General features: G+C 42.5%; 1 protein-coding gene across 3 annotated transcripts in view; it reads left to right on the top strand.

Annotated features, from left to right (window-relative positions):
* LHFPL3 (LHFPL tetraspan subfamily member 3) overlaps nt 1–11,853 on the top strand; it is a 244,467-nt gene extending 232,614 nt beyond the window's left edge. For all 3 annotated transcript variants that reach the window (XM_032105840.1, XM_032105839.1, XM_032105838.1), the window contains one exon: nt 9,165–11,853. Coding sequence is in view for 1 of the 3 variants with exons in the window: in XM_032105838.1 (XP_031961729.1) it covers nt 9,165–9,193 (29 nt within the window). In the remaining 2 variants the exon portion in view is untranslated. The remainder of the gene's footprint in view (nt 1–9,164) is intronic.
* The last annotated feature ends 7,133 nt before the right edge of the window (nt 11,854–18,986 follow it).

Below are 18,986 nucleotides of genomic sequence, written 5' to 3'. Positions count from 1 at the left end.
CCCAGCCCAGGCAAGGAGAGCTTTGTAACAATGGCAGCAAGGTTTGTTTCCCCAAACCAAAAACGTGCCAACATCAACATCTAACATTGTCTATCACAGGAAAACTCTTGGAAGATATACTGCTACTAAAGCTAGATATAAAATGTTATTAACAAAATAAAAAAGCATAGGACTGTACAATGCCGACCCAAACTTTTTCTGGCCAATATGCCCAGAACCTTGTAAAGGTACCTCACTGACATGGCTGGATCCTCAGAGGAGCTCCCAGAAAACAAGTACATCAAAGTTTGTAACAGTTTTTAAATACAGACAATGCAGACCTTTCTGAGCAGTCTGATCACGCAGCTTGAAGGCTGGAGAAACAAACAAAAATACCTAAAGATCCTCTGGGTTCCAGGGGAGAAACTGAAAAACAGCTACAGCAAATGGGCAGAATATAAAGAAGGTGAAACATTTTCTCATTTAACAGTTAAAGAACAGGAAGAGTTTAGGAATCACTGTTCAGAGACTCCTGTTTAGTGACAGCAATTTATTTGACCATCTGGGCAAAGAAAGACTGCAGCAAACCACATGGAGAAAATAAAAATAGATGAACAACAAGTGACTGATTTTGCTTGACTCGAGCCTACAACTCTGCAGAGCAGGAAGCTACTTCATGTGAAAGACATTATTGATGAAGGCATTTCAGCCTCTTGCCAGTCCTTCCAACAACATACTAGATCTCCCATGCCAGCAAACCTGTCTTGAGACGTGACTCCCATCCCAAACTTGACAGAAACACCACCAAGTACAAAAGACAAATTGATGAGCCTTCTGGAATGGGACCACCAGAGGAAGGAGCATTTCTGTGATGTTCCACAGTAAAAGAAAACTCTTTAGGAGAAAGAATAGGAGGCTTTTTGCTGTGTTTGTTCATTATGATAAAAATCTTCCTTTTCTTGACAGAAGCAAATATTGAAATGGAGGAAAAGGCAGCCCACTGTTCAGCAGTATCTGATCACGGCATCTCAGTGTGCCGGTTCTCACCTTGGGCAGACACACAGCCTCTGCCGTGTCCAGGGCACACTTGCTGTGTGTGACAGTAGCAGAGGGATGGTGATGCCTGCCCAGGAGGCACAGCCATGAGCACCAACCTGCCCAGATGAGGAGCCCAAAAGCTGTTGGTAGCGAGGCATGGCTAGCAGAGCCATCACCCAAGGGAGCCCTGTTTCCACCAGCCCAGACTGGTGCCAGCAGATGACAGCGATGGCAGCAACAACTTGATCCATCCTTGGATAACTCTCTCTTCCCTCTGCCTGTCACTCTCCTCCTGTCTTTCTCACCAATAAATACACATATGTTGTATTCTTAGAGCTGCATTCAAACCAGAGGAAAGCCACCCGAGCCAGGGACTAGGAAGGGTGGCAGGGAAGCTTGAAGCCTGCCCATATTCAGAGTTTTAGAGCCTGTCACTGCCACCTGGCTATATTTAGGAGTAGCTGAAGGAGGGTCTTTCAGAGATAAGAAAACTGCCAGGCTCTAAAGAGGTGCCTTCTTTAAGCTGCTGTAACCCCATTTCAGAAGATTTGCATTCAAAATTCACCTGCTCCTCCAGGCACGATCTCAGTGACAAGAGAGCTAAGCTGACTGCTATATGTAGCTTGGCTCATGCCTTCCTATCAGGCTGGCCCACTCCTTGCATCCCTGCCTAGTCAATCCTTAAGCTGTTTAGCTGATCTTACTGAGCCTTCCTGAGCTGTAGTTGGAATCTCAGACCCAGCTCCTGCAAAGCCGTTTGCTCCCTGGGAAGGCAGTCCTGGAGCACAGTGGCACACCCCAAAAGGACTAAAAATACCCATCCTCAAGCTGTGCTCAGACAAGGTCTCTGATGGCTTGTTACAAACAACTAATCCAAAGCTGCCTAATATTTTGATATTTCAGGCTGGAGATCTTCCATGCATGGGCAACAGCTTCTCTCTTCTCGTGTCCATGAATGCAGTTAATCACTTTGTGCTGGTTAATTATAACTCCAGGATTCACACACCTCACTTTGTCTATCTCAGATTTAGGCCTCCTGTCTCATCCAGGTCTCAGTCCCACAGGCGCCAACATCACTCATCCATCCTGGGAGCCATCCTAATAAATGAGTCTCCCCAGGAGGGCCCTGAACCTCTCCAAGGACTTCCTAGACCCTCACATCTGATATCTGACTGTAAGAGAGCTGATGTTATGTGAGATGCATCTCCAGGCCTAACCTCCATCTTCTCTCTCTCCTCCCAAAAAATCTTCTCACCTTTCTCAAAGCTTCCATCTGGAAGAAAACAGGAACATGAAGTTGTTGCAGTGGGGATACTGCAACATGCATATATCAAACCAGGCGTCCCGTGGAAAGGAAATATATATGGACAGATTCTTGCTAGCTGTTTCAGAGATGTTTATTTCTCCAGCCGCATGGCCGGAGCTCTGCCCAGGAACTGTTCCAGTCACGGGACCAAGGGTCCTTCTGCCCGCACAGGGAACACAAACCAACCAGTGGGAATGAGGCTGAGCAGGGACAGGGAAGCCCCGTGTCTGTGCCCTCAGGGCCCCTCTCCCAGGGCTACACGGCGGGGAGAGGAGACCCCAACATGAAGTCAAGACTACAAATGGTTAGTCTGCCCTAACCCACTCTGGGCTCCAGACTTAATTTCCAAATACATGTCTCCTTTCATATCTTGGCACAAGGTGGTCAGACTTCATTGCTGAATGCCTTTTTTTTTGATCAATTTTTCTTGACAACCACTTTTAGTCCTGGAGACTTTTGCTTATTGTTGTAATAGCTTCAAAAAACTTCTGTTTGGAGAAAACAATGCTGAAAATAATGTATCCCTGCCATGTCACTCTTTATTGTGAGGGTGGTGAGGCCCTGGAACAGGTTGCCCAGAGATGCCTTGTCCCTGGAAGTGTTCAAGGCCAGGTTGGGTGGGGCTTTGAGCAGTCTGGTCAAGTGGAAGGTGCCCCTGCCCATGGCAAGTGGGTTGGAATGAGATGACCTTTCAGGTCCCTTCCAACCCAAACCATTCGATGATTTCATTATTCTCCCCCCACAGCACACTGCCTGCAACCAACCAGCCTCTGAACTGACAGCCATTTCATCCTGCCATGTTTCAGTCATTACATACAACAGAAAAAGGGGGGAAAATCCAATGTAAAATTAAATTGGATTTTAAAACTACAGGAATTGGCCAGAGTCTTTGAGGGAGGGCAGGACAGTCACTGAGTGCATTAAGTGTTCAAGGAGTGTAGCTTTAGGTCTGATGGTGTGCTGGGTTTTTTCTTGTGAATGACAGCATGTAAGTTGACAGCAAAGTTCTGTCCAGCTGTGTGTTGTACACCGATGCTGGAAACCTGGCCAAATTTATTTGACTGGATCCTTCAACATTTTTCTGTTTCTTCTCTGAAAACTATGTCTAATAAAACAGCGTTCTGCCTGTTCAGCCCATCATCACCCCTGTGGCCCTGAAACCATCTGTCATGGATGGAAGCAGCTGCACTTGTATGAGAGCAGCAACAATATACAAGAGAGAAGCAACAGTATACTTTATTGATATAAAACAGTGATTTAACAAAGTTCAATGGTAAATGCAACAATGGTTTAACAAGATTCAATGGCAAGATTGTTTATTTACTACATAGAGGACAAGGTCAGACAAAACTGCCAGAGAGACCCTGTCGTTGAGGCATGAGGTTCAGAAAGAAACCCCTTGCATTCTAAATCCCTTCTCAAAGAGAAGTGTAGGTGTGGCTGAATCCAGTCGTAGTCCCAGACTTGTTCAGTGGTTTATGTCTGAAAGATTATATTTGCACAATCAATCCTTTATATCACTTAGCTAAGATTTCGAAGTTTAGCATGCTATTAACCACTTACCAAGGTTCTGTTGCAGTGAGGAATCTCTGAACTTCGAGGAGTAACCTGGAGAGGTCACCCTCCTGAAGGGGACATCCTGGCATGCCACCCACCATTCCAGACAGCCCTTGGCTACCCTGCTGCCCCCCACCCCCAAAGTACAGAGAAAGCTGGGTGCAGCCATCAGAGCCCCACTGGTAGTTAGGGCTGAAGCAGCAGAGGGGAGCACCCAGACACAGCATCCTCTTGCATGCTAGAAATGTGCTTGTGCAGCCATGAACTGAGCCTTCTAACAACAAAACCACCTGAACCACATGTTTAGAAAATTCCTGAATGCTCCTGAAACCATTTCCTACAGTCCTAGAAACACTTCCCACAAGCCAAGCCCAGGAGTTCAGCTGCTGTCACTAACAGGGTGAGCAAGATACCACCCAGCATATTGAATAAGTGCCACTGTTCCACTCAGCTCTGATTTCACAGGGCTTGCATACTGAGTTGGTAAAAACCTTGTCAGTTTTTATGTGATTCAATTCTATTTTATTGCAAGGAAGTGCTGCAGCAGAAGAGCAAGCTCACACACCTTCTGCTCAGATGAGCTTCTCCTCTAATGCCATATGGACAAAACCATCACACAATTTCAATCCCAAAATTTTGTAAAAGTTTTAGTAACTCCTCAAGGTTTATTGTGCATTCTCTTTAACCCGTGCCCTCTCAGGTAGTCTTTGATAGCTGTGAGTGATGGCAGAGAAGGCAGTTGCCAGATCCTGCCTGCTGGTTTGCCAAGAGGAGGAGGAGGAAATGCCTTGGGCAGCTCTGGTGTGGACAGGTCATCTATCACATTTTGTTGAGAAGATTCTGAAGAGTGAAACACTGAAAGAGAGCTGCTAGCAAAACAGTTGGGGAATTTCTGTCCATTCTTCTTTCCATCTCCAAAGGGTAGCCTTGTACCCTCCTCACTGTGTCTCAACTGCAGTGCAGGAGTAGGCAGCAGAGCACTTATTGTCCTCCTGGCCATACAGCTGTTTCCAGGATGATCTGTGGACAGCTTCTCCAAAACACGTGCTAGAGTTTCAGCTTGGATTATCAGGATTCTTGGAGAGGACCTGAGTTGGTGCCTGGCTGTTTACTGAGAGCACAGTTTACCCAGGGTCACTCTCCAGGTGATGGATAAGCACCCCACCATAAGGCCAGGGCAAAGGATGCTCAGGTGGGGTGCTCAAGAGGAAAGGTACCCACAGCAGGCAGGGAAATGGGAATGCACATAAAACCTCTCTATTATCACATGAAGAACAAAATAATTCTCTCAGGCCACTCAAATTGGATGTTTTATGTGTTTTAAAGAGACTCTTATTATCAAGGAAATAAGAGATGGTGGGTCATCGGCTGCTCTGTGCGTCTGAGCGTCTATCTGCCTTTCATGCCTTTTAATTAGACACATCAGGATATTGTCCAGGCCATGAATACATATTGCTGTTTGAATTTTGGGCTACAGTGGCTACAAGTGGAGTTTTAACACATGTGGCATTCCACCACCCCTGATGTAAGCAACAAAACCATCTATCTTGTGGTTATGAGGAGTTGACCCAGATCAATGAGTCCAAAAAGGGCAACAGAGCTGGTGAAGGGCCCAGAGCACAAGTCCTATGAGGAGCAGCTGAGGGAGCTGGGGGTGTTTAGCCTGGGGAAAAGGGGGATCAGGGGAGACCTTATCATGCTCTATAACTCCAAGAAAGGAGATTGTAGCCAGGTGCGGGTTGGTCTCGTCTCCCAAGTAACAAGTGACAGGATGAGAGGAAATGGTCTTGAGTTGCACCAGGGGAGGTTTAGGTTGGATATTAGGAAAAACTTCTTCACCAAAGGAGTTGTCAGGCACTGGAACATACTGCCCAGGGAAGTCTTGGATTCACTGTGTCTGAAGGTGTTCAAAAGGTGTGTGGGTGTGGCACGTGGGGTTATGGTTTGGCAGTGAACATGGTAGTGCTACACTAACATTAACAGTTGGAATTGATGATCTTAGGGGTCTTTTCCAACCTTAATGATTCTGTGGTTCTATAAGCAGAAAGGTGAGAATTCCAAGCACCTCATTAAAACTGAACATGTCCAATTTTTTTTGGCCTACGGCCCAGGCAGCAGTGTTATCCAAGGTGCCTCAGCATGTTTATTTTCAATTGCAGGGCTTCATCATCAATGTTTCTCTCATCCTTCATCTCCCTCCATACACTAAACACAGTGCCAGCATTCAGCAGATGATGTTGCTGTTTAGGCTGGAAGAATTCTGTGGAGGTACTGGGAGGAGATCTCTGGTGCTTCATTAATCCATGGCCTTCTGCCAGCTGATGTGGTTTCATAACGGTACCAATTTTGGTGTGACCATGAATGCCAGTTGCTCTTTAGCACAGCAGTTGTGTGTGTTTGGAGTCAGCAATAAAAGGTTAACACTTGGAAAGGTGTTATTTTCTAGATGCCAGTCAAATACATGGCAAAGAAGATCATTTAAATATGTCTGGTGGCAATTAGGGGTGTAAAGTCTTAAGGTTGTCTGAGATAATATATACCCAGATCTAGAAGGTCTGCCTTTCTCTCTATATTTACTATTCATTTTGCTGACTTTACAGTAACAGCATGGAAGGAACCATCTGAAATTCAGTATGTCTTTTATACCTTGTCTGGAAGCAACCTGGAAATCTCCCTGTGATTCATCTTTACCACAAACAAACCTCAGTGTCCTCTTTCTGAAATGCACATGAACACTAAAATGCTGTAAATCCCTCCAGGCTGACTGTACCCCAGCTCTGCAGTCAACAGAAGTGATTGCCCTAATTGAATGTGTCAATTATGAGTAATAACTCTGTTGTGGTGAAGTCAGCCTAACAGAAAGCCTTTAAAGACTTTAAATAGGGAACTTAACAGCAGAGCTCCTGGGTGGTTGGGTAATACAGCTTCCATGAAGACTGCTTTCATTAATTGATTTCTAGGCAACAGCACTGTAAGTAGCTCTAAGAAAACAAACTTCAAGGAGTCAAAAGCCTATAGTGTGATACAAAACAGACTGAAGGATGTTGCACGTGAATGACTTACTTATGTCTTGTAACTAGGCACCTCTGGCATTTATTAAATTTCACTTTCATGTGTATAACACCTGTGTGGAAAATTTGTCCAAAAAATTAATAAAGGTCTTAGTATGTTACTGCTGAAATACCGAGTGCTGCTGGGAATCCAATAAGCAATGTTAGGCATTTGAATAACACAGGTACATGAAATTGTGATTAAAAATAATTGAAAGAAAAGGCTCATTCACTTCTATTAAGCTTTGATTGTTCCTAGGAGTATCAGGACACATGCTCCTCACCATGCAACATTATCTTTCTCCAGATTTCAGTTTCACCAAATATAGATTGTTCAAGAGGCTCACAAACCCCCTTATCTCACTTCACAAATAAACAGATTAGTCTCAGGCATGTTTTCATTCTCTTTATTTAGTAGTGTTGTTTACCTATATTACTAATTACCATATTAATAACATTAGTAACCACATTTTAAAAATACACCAGAATTCCAGACTCAGACCATTTTTAATAGATGTTATTTATCACAAGTATGTCCATTTCTCATCCATACTTTATCCTTCATTTTTGTTCTAAAGGGTGAAAGAAGGCTCATGGAGGTATCAATGGCAAGTTTTCTTTTGCAATTGGAAAGTACCAATCCATTACATACTCACATCATAAAAATGTTTCTACCACAAGATTATATTTCATATTAATTTTTTAACACAAGCAAAACTGACCCATTTTTCTTTTTCAGTGCCCTCCCTACTCCACCTTATGCTTCTTGCATACTTATTTGCTACTTTCTAGTCTCGGCAACATCAATTAAAAGTGTCTTGTAAAATAAATCTGGACTGTAGATACATGCTGAGCAAGTCAGAAATTTTCCTCCAAAATAAACTTTGCTTGAAAAATGTCAGTTTATTGTAAGTTGATGGGGAAGCAGGCATCCAAGGTCCATGGCAGAAGGGTTTGCCACCACCAGGCTCACTTGTTCATGTACCACCATCCCAAGCTCTGGGGTCTGGGTATCCTGCCCTGGGGCACCAAACTCTCTGGGTCTGTGGGTGAATTAGCTGCAGGCCAAGGTGACCACAAGAGTCAAGGGGTGTAGGAAATTTGAGGGAATGGGAAAAGGTGACTGCTCTACGTAATATGGGGGGAGGAAATGAAATATTTCAGTCTCCTTACAGTAACATTTTTAAGCGTTTCTAGTTCTGAAATTCTTTGTTTCCTTTCATTTCACAATGAAATTCATTCTTTTTCTTTTGTTGCCACAAAAATAGTGATTTCCCCCTAGTTCTGCATTCCAGCTGTCTCCTGCAGAGGCCCCTGTGTTATGACAAAGGAAGTGGGGTTGTGATGACAGTGGCTGTCCTCTCCCCCAGGCTGTGGCCTTGTAGGACCCCCTGAGCAGTGACCCTTTCCCAGGAGGCAGTGAGGAGGCTGCCTGATAAACAACTTCATGGTTTGGGCTCAGGGGTCTGGGAGAGTTTAGCTAATGGTGAATTGGCAGAGTCCATTTGGCGCAAGAACCTTCTGTTCACTGCCAAATGCTGGGGCACCCAGGTTTTTACCTTTGCAAATAGATTTCCTCACTGAGCCCCTGTTCCAGTGGCTGCCCCCTGCAGCACCAGCTCGGGGGCTGTCACCTCCAGCGAGGAGGGGGAGCCTTTGTCACCCTGCTCCCAGTGCCAGCGCAGCCCCTGTCCCCTCGCCCCGTATGCAAATCTGCTTAAGTACACGGAAACTGGGCAGTGAGAATTAGTTTTCAAGGGAGAGTTTGATTTGAAAACACCTCCACACCTCTGTCCTCATTTGAAATTTAACACAAGGTATTATTTTATCATGTTTGCAAATGTGGATTGTGTCCTCAGGGGAGGGAAAGAAGTCATTGATACGGAACAGAAATGTCAGGATTTTAACACAATTAATGGTATCCATCTAGTAAATGACATTCATGCCCCATACGCATTGTATCTTCGTTTCCATACTGCTCAAACTTTAAATGAAATAATATCATTATTTTGACTTCCTTTGTCAATTAGCTGATGAACAATTATTTTTGAGAATTTCAGATTACAAATCCTATCTGCAGATTAAATTTTTCACTTTTTGTGATAAATGGAGTTGCGTATAATGAACTGCATTAGAATATTGGTCAGAGGCTTGAGCTTGAGCTAAGCACAGCGTGAACATCTTTATGTTTGCTGGCAGTAAACCAGCTTCTCTCTTTTCTCTGTTTTGCACAGTCCTACTAAGCCAATCCTCACTAGAATGAGCACAAAACAAATGAATAACAGCTTTTGTACATCAACATTAAAATGGGAAGAAGCTTGGGAAAGGGCCTTCAACAGAGAAGAATGCTGACAAGTGCAAAAATGCCTGATGGATAAGCACCACCTTCTAAACATAGATCAGCCAGACATGGAAGTGATTTCAGAAGAGAAATGCAATCATGGATTACACACCAGCTCATTAGAAACTGTTGCGGAATACAGCATCCAGAAGACATGCATGAAAAGTCACATTTGGGGAATAAATTAAAAGGGGTGTAGTTGTTGCTAGATAAACATATGTAATATATATGCGTTGAAGAGGTTTGTAAATGTCATTTTTTTATTCGGACGGAAAGCAAAAAGCTTTAAAACCTTTCACAGTAGAGAGGCAGTTAGCTTCAGACTATTCCTATCCCAGTAGCCGAGAAGCTGTTAGGACATCTCTCTTAAATTAGCATTTATAGACTCTGAATGTTTCCATTACCTAGTGAAAAAAGCATAACTTTTACTGCTACATTGCTGCACTTCATTTTCTTCACTGTATAATAAGTTGACTAAAACTGTAAAGCTTCTCAATTTTTACTGCATATGTGTTCCAATTAATATGTCTGTAACAAACTTAAGACTCAAAAATTATTTCTGACCTATATTCTAGTTCTATGAAGCATATATACTATAAGGTATGTCTGACTGAATATCATAATGCTATAATTTCCCAAGATGCATAGAATTGTTTGTATTTGAAGTGACAAAACAAAAGCCCTTGATTTCTTTTTTAATAGGAGAAAGTAATTTACCCCTTAAATGTAACACACAGCTGCTCACTTCAAGGGCATTCCTTTTCCCTGTTCTTCCATGCAACTGCTGAGTGACACTCTCTGGCCCATGCCAATCAGATAAAATGAGACCTTCTGGCCTTAAGTTTAAGCTCAATACAACTCAGTAAACCCTTGAGTTTAAACTCAATACAAAAAATAAGAGACTAGTAGGCAAATACATATTGCAAATAGCCATGTGAGGGCTGGATGCAAATAGCCCTGGGGTGCTGGTGGGAAAGTGATTCCCTCCTCAGGTCCCAAAGGGCACTCTCAGTTCCAGAAGCCACTGAGAAGTAAAAGAGGAGTAGGCACAGAGTATGAAGAAAGAGCTCTTAGTGAAAGGCCTGGATGCCAAGTACCAGGCACAGAGCAACAGAGGGAGGCAGGGACCCCCTCTCTGCTCCTCTCTAACACTCCCACCGAGGCACACGTCTGTCCTGGCTCAGGAGTGGCCATCAGCACGTTGCTCCCTACATGTCTCTAGGTTCTCCTGTGTATCACAGATGAATCCAGCCCAAAATGAGCACTGCGATGCTGGTTTCTTCAGGGCTTTTTAAGCCTGTTGCTTTGTTCTTTGGCTTTCAGGGGAAATGGCTGAAATAATAATCAATTGCTAGTGTTGATCCCAAATAATGCAAAATGCTGAAGACATGAGGTAAACATGAGTTAAAACTGCTTTTTAACTATTGACTCTACAACACAAATTATTTCAGAATTTAGTGCATGAATCTCAAAAAATTTATTTTACTTTTGAATGAAAAATTATCTTTAAGCAAACTGCCAATAAACAAATACAGGGAATTAGACAACCTTTCTATCTAACTACCACTGTGGCACTGCTTGTCTTAGAGACTGAATACTGATATGGATGTCAGCCAAGTAAATTGATTTGTGAATCTGGGCAGCATTTAAAAAAAAAAATAACACATTTTTTTAATCCAAAACTGCTCTTGTAACTGTATGTAGGAAATTCTCCTGACTTCTAACAGACCAGCACTAGCTGGTCAAAAACCCCACCCAAATCAGTCAACCACCATAAACATTTACCCAGTACCTGCTATTGACCTGAAAGGGGTGGAAGGTAAAAATCAAGTAGTTCACACATGAAGCAGCATAAACTCATTTAAGGGCCCACTTCAGGCAGGTTTTTAAATCTGTGGTTAGTCCAACCAGTGTCAGCTGGAAAATGCACATCCTCAGGGGCCAGATGCAGTCAGGAGTCCCTGTTAAGTGGTGTCTCAGTGAAGCCCATCCTCATTCTCTGCTTTTTGTTGGCTCACAACCACACTTGCGCCTCAAAGCCTGTGAAAGGGTTTGTTACCTGGATGTGCTCTCATATCACCATCTTCATTTGCTCCTTGAATTTACCTCTATCCCACATTATTGCAGTCATGGCACTTTTGCTGTGACAGAAATCACCAAAACAGGGTTTCTCTGTATTATTTTGTTTAGCATCATGGTGATGGTGTAATGTAAAAGCCCTTTCTAAACACAGAAACAAAAAGTTTCATCACAAGACATCACAACCCTGTCAGGGCAGCTCAGTGAATATGAACCATTTGTACACAGTCAGAAGGAGAGATGTACCAGGATGTATATCATTAAATGCTGACTCTGTAAGAATAGTATGTTTTATCTTTTTAAATGTTACCACTTTCCCATCCCACTCCATTGTAACTTGTCAATTCTAATTTCTTTTTAAGTCAACAAACTGTAAAGAAAACTGTTGAAATACCTGATTTTCTGTAAAAAGTAATAACAACAATAATTTTTGTTACTTCAAAGTATGCTTGGTATTAAAGTACCTAATAAAGATCAACAATGACTTTTGTAGCATACTAAAATAAAGTGTGATAGTGCTTTTCTCCAGCTCATCTGTGGTAAGGGCTGCTGTTGTTGGGATTACAGCCCTCCTAAACACAAGCCTGGACACCTCCTTCACGTCTGTACCTACAGAGATCCCTCAGGTATGTAAAGGCCAAGTAAAATCTGATCTCTTAACGAGGGCAGGGATTTGTATGCATGGGTCAAATTCCTAGTATAAGAACCTTGTTGGTAAATATCTCTCCACCCTCTGGTACCTGGCTACATATCTATAAATGGGCAAAAATATAAAGTTTCTGATTACTCTATTTGGTATAAAATTTGGTTTACAGTAAGAGAAAGAAGAGTGTAAATTATTTATAAGTTAATTATGGTTAAATAGAGAACTTCCAGGTTTCTAGGATGCTGGAGTCCTGTTCCTTTTTAAAAGCAATGCATTTCAGTTAATTCTAAATAGATTGGAAATCCCCAACAAATGATTTCAATGACACAGTAAAGCTCAGAAGCTGATCGCCTGCTAATTTCACTACATGAAGGTATACCAGAGCCATCAGGGGCTGCCACATCATTGCAGAGTTTGCACCAACAGGAGGTAAGTACTTCCTTGTCAAAGAGATGCTAGGTTTGCCTCCATGCTGCTGATGCAGCAGTATCTGGAGATGATCTAGAAATTATTGTGACTGGGGTCTAATTATGCTCAAACTCCCAGGCTCTGACACATTTCGATTGGCGTAACTGATCAGCTTCCCTCACACCATCCATCTTTCCCTGTTCTAGGGAGGAAAATGTAATGCTGGCCCCAGCAGCTTTCTGTCTGTTTTCACTCTGCTAGTCTGATGTCCTTCAAACGTTTAAAAGTTTTAGTAGTTTCAGCTGATTCTCTGAGGATTTGAAATGGAATAAGATCTAGATAGTTTAAAATAAATAAAAACTCACCCCAGATTTGTCCTGACTAGTTCACACATTGAAAAGCCAGCCATATGCTGAATAGGTTCTGAGGTAGTGCCAGAAAGCAACACTTTTTTCCCCACGTGCTAAAGTCAAGAGGTTTATACATTTCTCCTTCCCAAGAAGCTGCACTTCCCAAGTGCAGAAGGGAATGGCTTTGCCTGTTGTTGGAGTAGCTGGCAGTACCTGCATGCATTAGCCATGCTTGCAGCCATTCCTCCTTAGCCTGTGATCCTCATTGGCTTACATTAATAAATTGAGAAGAGACTTTCACAGAAGGCCCGGAATTCTGCAGAAGGTAGAATACGTAGTTTAAAAATCCATCCTCTTCCCTTTAGATCAAGTAACGTTTGTGTCATGGTGCTGAAAACACAAAGCCAAGGCTCGCAGTGATCAGATACTGCCGTGATGCTTTCTATTACCCATCTGTCTCTCTTAAATTTTTGCTTAGTGTTACTTTATGCTGCCTTCTGAAATGTCTTTTGCATTTTAAAAAGTAAAGTGATATATCCTTCCTTTCTTCCAGATAGTCTCATAACCCCATGGGGAGCAGTTACACAGCTTTTCCACTTCACAAAGTCATGAGAGAAGTATTGCCTCTGCAAGAGACAAATCTCCAGGGAAAAAGTGTAAGCAGACACATCATGCTCATCAACTCCCAAGAGGAGATGTGGCCTCTAATTGCCTACAAGACACTACAAAGCTCTTCTCCTTTTGAAAAAGCTCTAAAAGTTGCTGCAGAGCACTTCCTGAGATCACCAGTGAGAGACCAGCCTCCAAGTTTGAACATCAGCTCAGTCACCTGGGAAAACAGCCTGGGAGTGAAGATGCTCCAAAATGTTTGGAGCTCAGGCTGAATTTACCTCCACAAACCAGTTTTAAATAAGGATAACAATATGGATTATGACTCCATAGTGCAAATTATGACTCCAAGTGCAAATTAGCTTTATAGTAGCCTAATATAGCTGTTAGGATTATTAATAAGCAAAATTATATATTAATTTCTTAGGGGAAAATATTAAATAAAGATTGTCAAAATCCTATATGCTAGAAGTCTCTTTGATATGATTACCACATATTTTAAAAAGCATTTCCACAGTTTAACACCAGAAGATGCCCTAGATCATCAGCTACATTACCAGTTACACAGACTCAGGATTTCCCTGTCAGATCTCGGCACAGGAAGGTAGGAGTTTTGCTCTGCCATAGCAAAAACCAGGCACTTCACTTTGACAGCTCTCAAGCATGGCTTTCTCAAAAGGTACCAGGCAAGAGTCTGGGATGTCAGCACAAATGTCAGGCTTACAGGTATGCAATTAGCACCTTGATTCTCCTTTATCTAACTTTAAGCCAACACAATGCAAAACTAGTAATAAGCTAAGTGGCAGATGTTCAGTATGAAAAAGAAAATTAGGTCTCTTCTCTACTTGCTTTGATGTTTTTTCCATTAAAAAAAATGAAATTAGTTGAAGTGTCACTGGAATATTCTGAGGGTCTACTAAGTGCCTGCTGTATTTGTACTGTATTTGTATTTGTATTTGTATCTCAAATGGCAATTGAAAGTAATGTAAAGTATTATGGTCCTCAGGCCATGAGCTGAGATGGTTGGTGAGGGAGTTTTCTAGAAGAGCTTTTAGGTGATAAGCTACTATACATGTCATCAAGAAAAGAGCTGGTTTATTCAATATAGCTGAATTCATGTATACTTGAGAAGGATAAGGAATAAAATAATTCAGAAATTCTGAAAGAACTTCAGGCTTAATACATGCTATTACTGTTTGGGGGAAGGGGTAATTTTTATTTTATGTGCTTTAATGTAATATGAAAAATCCTCATTTACAGGTTTTAATTTATTTTGCTTTAAGTAATGTGAAAATTCTTCACTCACAAGATACCTTGGGGATGCCGGAAGCAGTGGAGGGGCTTTCCTGGAGCAGCCCCAGGAACGATGGCTATTGTCCTTATCTGTGCTGCCATCTAATGGCTCACCAGCTTCTGCGGGCGTCGTTCTCGGGAGTTACTTAAAGGCAGCTTTGCATTTGCATTCCTAGAGATCAAGGTAACAAAACCAGTGCACGCGTTACCTCCTGTATATGCACAGTGTCACCAATGTTTCTGCCTCCCAGAAACAGGGCAAAATCCAAGAGATGAAACCATCACCGTATTAACTTGCACTGCATAAAGTTTGAGACAAAGTTTGAGAACTTCAGTGGTTTTATTTGAATTTCTGAGACTGAAGAGAATAAGCTTTATCTTTATAAATGCAGGTGAGAACTTTGCTTAACATTTTAAAAGCATTTTCCAGACCTATGGAGCCCAACACTTCCTAGGGAAAGGCTTCTGCATTTCCCAGATAGGACAGACACTAATTTCTATTTACCCTCTCAAAGAACCATAGAATCATAGAATGGTTTGGGTTCAAAGCGACCTTAAAGATCACCCAGTTTCAACCCCCTGCCATGGGCAGGGACACCTTCCACCAGACCAGGCTGCTCAAAGCCCATCCAGTCTGGCCTTGAACACTTCCAGGGATGGGGCATCCACAGCTTCTCGGGGCAACCTGTTCCTCTCACCACCCTCACAGTAAAGAATTTCTTCCTAATACCTAATCTAACCTACTCTCTTCCAGTTTCAAACCATTATCCCTTGTCCTGTCACTAGGACCCTGCACTTGGCCTTGTTGAAACTCAGGAGGCTGCCATGGGCCCACTTCTGGAGCTTGTCCATGTCCTTCCCCATGACATCCCATCCCTCAGATATGCCAAGTGTACCACTCAGCTTGGTGTTGTCTGCAGATCCACTCTCAGCTCCAGCATAAGCCGGGCAAGCTGCAAGTTATCAAAGCTCCAAGCGGTGTTTGGGAGCACAGAATGGAGGGATAGAACAGCAGAAGTAGGAGGCATCAGAACAAATGGAAAAGTTAGGTAGTTTAAGTCAAACCTCTATACCAGGAGATAACCATAACTGGACAGCATTCCTCCAAATTGCTCTTGTTGAAAAAGCAGAGGTTAATGAGGCTACTGAAATAATGACTCTGAGATGATACTAAATATGGCAATGATGAGCTACGGTCATGCAATAGGAGACTAATGAGCATCTTCAAAGGCAACAGAACATAGAAAATTGAAGGTCCCTAAAGGAACAGAACATCAGATTTAGGCCATCCAAGATAGCATTTGCTCTGAGAAATGCTAAAATGGTAAAAACTGATTATGGATTACCAGGATGAGGGCTGGGAGCAGCTAAAGCCCCTAATTGCAGAGGAACAATGCAGGGACTCTAGAAGCCGTTAGCACATTGACCTCGAGAAAAAGCCTGCTGTGAGGGTGCAGTGAGATTCAGGCTATGGCAGGCATACCAGTAACAATGAACTCTTCCTGCCTAGTGAGGCTGTGCAGCCTCCCAGAGTGATGTCCCCAGGCCCTTACCACTCCCAAAGGAGTCTGGAGAACAGGAACCAGAGGCAGAGACATCCTACATAGGCACTGCCTGAGGAAGGAAAAGGCCGAGGATATAGCAACGCCCAGAGAAGTAAACTGGAAAAAGTCCAAAGCCAACACTGATTTTGAGACAGGATTTTTGGCAGAGAAGCTCCCAAAGCAATAAGAAATTATCACCACACACGTATATTGCATATATTTCATACTGAGGCACCTGGTAATCTTCTCAGAGGCCTTACACAACAGGCCTCCAGAATGAGTTTGTTAAAGAACATGGCATGCACGTATGTGAGCCAACTTAAATAACTCTGCCTGCTGCTTTTTCATGGTAGGAGTCACTGCTCAGTGTTGAGCTCTGAGGAACCACCAGAGAAGGTGATACTCAGGTCTGCCAGTCATCACTGGACTGTGCTTCTATTCTCACAGAGAGATCATACCTCCAGCTGTCACCAAATAAAATATATATTATATATATGTTATATATAGTTATATATTCCTTATATATTCCTTCCCCTTTTTGCTGCTTCTCTACCCTTACAGGCTCCTCCAAAATAGAAAAGCAAAATACATACATATCTGTATTCAGAACCCATAAAAAACTCACAAACACATCACATTTTACTATTTTTCAGTAGCATGTATTTCTTTTTTTCCTTTTTACAAGAATTACAGAGGAGGAAGAGGCTTAGCTAAATTCAGCAAGTGCAGGGAAGAATCTCAGAACCTGAGATACATGGAAAGGCATGGAGTCACAGTACTGCAGGAACATTCATGTTGGAGGGGCTTTGGGAGGCATCTAGTGCAACCTCCTGCTCCATGGGGTCACGGCACTCTCCATTCTGGTCCCATAAACATCAGCAGTGAAAAGTACATGGTGTTTCTGAGCAGACTGCTCCAATGCTTAATTAATCTGCAAATGAGTCAATAATTAAGTAAATATCAATGGGGACATGCTGACACATGATATCAGAGCAGCTGCTATGTGTGTGGCTACACTCTTAAGGGAAACCATTCCAGTCTTCTTACAGTATGTTTTTAACTCATAGACATGTGCACAGAGGTCAGATTTTAATGTATTAACAGTGCTAACTTGTCATTGGTACTGAATTATATTCTTGCTGTAGTTGGAAGGGATGTATTTCACTTAAGCTTGTCCATTCTACCTATAAGAGCTAAAGTCAGAAAGCTTTATTACTGTGTTGAGAAGTAATAAAGGTATATAGACCAACAGAGAAATTATTGGTGTGTAGCCCTCATATTTGTAGCTGTGTTTTCTACAGAATTCCCCACCCCAGGCAGAAAAAATCAGGTTGAGCCCACATGTGGCTCCCAGACCCATGCCTGCAGCCTGGACAGTACATTAAACAACTCTGGCAGCATGCAGTACCTCGTAAAAACACCAGGTTCTGTGAAAACTGTTTTGCATTGCTGGGGTAGATTGAAAAATTTGCAACAGGTTGTCAGTGAAAACCGAAACAGGTTATGGAAAGGCACTGCTGAAACCCAGAACGAGGTGAAAGAAGCCAAACACAAGTTCCTTGTGCTTGTACAACTTGGTGGATGTAGGAACGCACAGGCTGGCCTGGAGGTGTAGAAGACCAGTGTTACAGTCAGCAGTGTCTGTTTCCAGACTGTGAATTCTGTTCATCTAGGACCCTTCTCTGCTAGTGGGGGAAGTCTTTCCAGACACTGGGAAAATACTCAAAATCTGGAGACAACTGTGTGGTGTTACATCATCACAGCCCCTGTTTCTTACTGGACTTGAACAATATCATGAAGGTAATGAGTCTTCTTTCCCATTTCTGTGATTTTTCTCTTCCCATCATCTCCCTTTTCCTTTCTATTGCTAATTATCCTTCTTTTTTTTTTTTTCTTTTTTTTTGAGAGAGAGAGAGTTTATAATAACTACTGTTATTCTGAAAGCCCAAATAATTTATCCTGGACTTCTCAGTAAAGAGGTATGGATGTATTATGTTTGTTTTATTTTGTTGGTTTTGTTGTGGTTTTGGTTTGTTTGGGGTTTTTTTTCCTATTCTTAAAGTGACTTCTGAGCACTCACAGTCATGATGAAATGCAGGAAAATATGGACATCACATATTGTAAAGTTTTCTAACCCAGAGGGCAAACAAAAAGTATTCAAAGGTCAACTGCACTTAAACCTCATTATTTTTAAGCCGATCTCATGCTACTTTGTAGTCTAATTCACTGTATTTTAATGCCAAGTCCTGCAGTAACTAGCTAAAAAGAGCACTCATCCAAGGGTGTGGAAAAGAATATGCCAGCCAGATGTCGTCCCAGGCCAGAAAATGAAGCAGCACAGCAGGGAAAACAGGCTCCAGGTCTGAGCTGCCTGGTGCAGTGCCTGCTGGGCATTGTGCCAGAAAACAGCCTGAAGCAGTTTTCCCAGTTCTCACTCCTGTTCCCTCCTTTTTACCGCGTGTTAGATAGTTAGTATCAACAAGAGACCTTTTTAAGCAAAGGGATTTATTGAATACAACAGGAAGTAAAGGGAAAAGACTTTCCAAAGGAACAAGGGAGGAGAAATATTTATGAAGACAGAGCATTCCAGAGCCCCTGTACATCCCAGACCAAGATTAATATTTTGCACACCATGTTGTTAGATGAGAAGCCCAGGGATACCTCCAAGCCCCCCAATCCCTCCACTGTCAAGTGAAGGTCCAGTCAGACATTGGTATGTGCCATTTTGTAAAGGTTTTGGGGTCATCACAGAAGGAAGAGACAGAGAATCAGAAGGGCTGAAGCAC

This window comes from Corvus moneduloides, chromosome 4, assembly GCF_009650955.1.
Source record: "Corvus moneduloides isolate bCorMon1 chromosome 4, bCorMon1.pri, whole genome shotgun sequence".
NCBI classification, from domain to species: Eukaryota; Metazoa; Chordata; class Aves; order Passeriformes; family Corvidae; genus Corvus; species Corvus moneduloides.
This window is presented reverse-complemented; position numbering and strand designations above follow the sequence as displayed.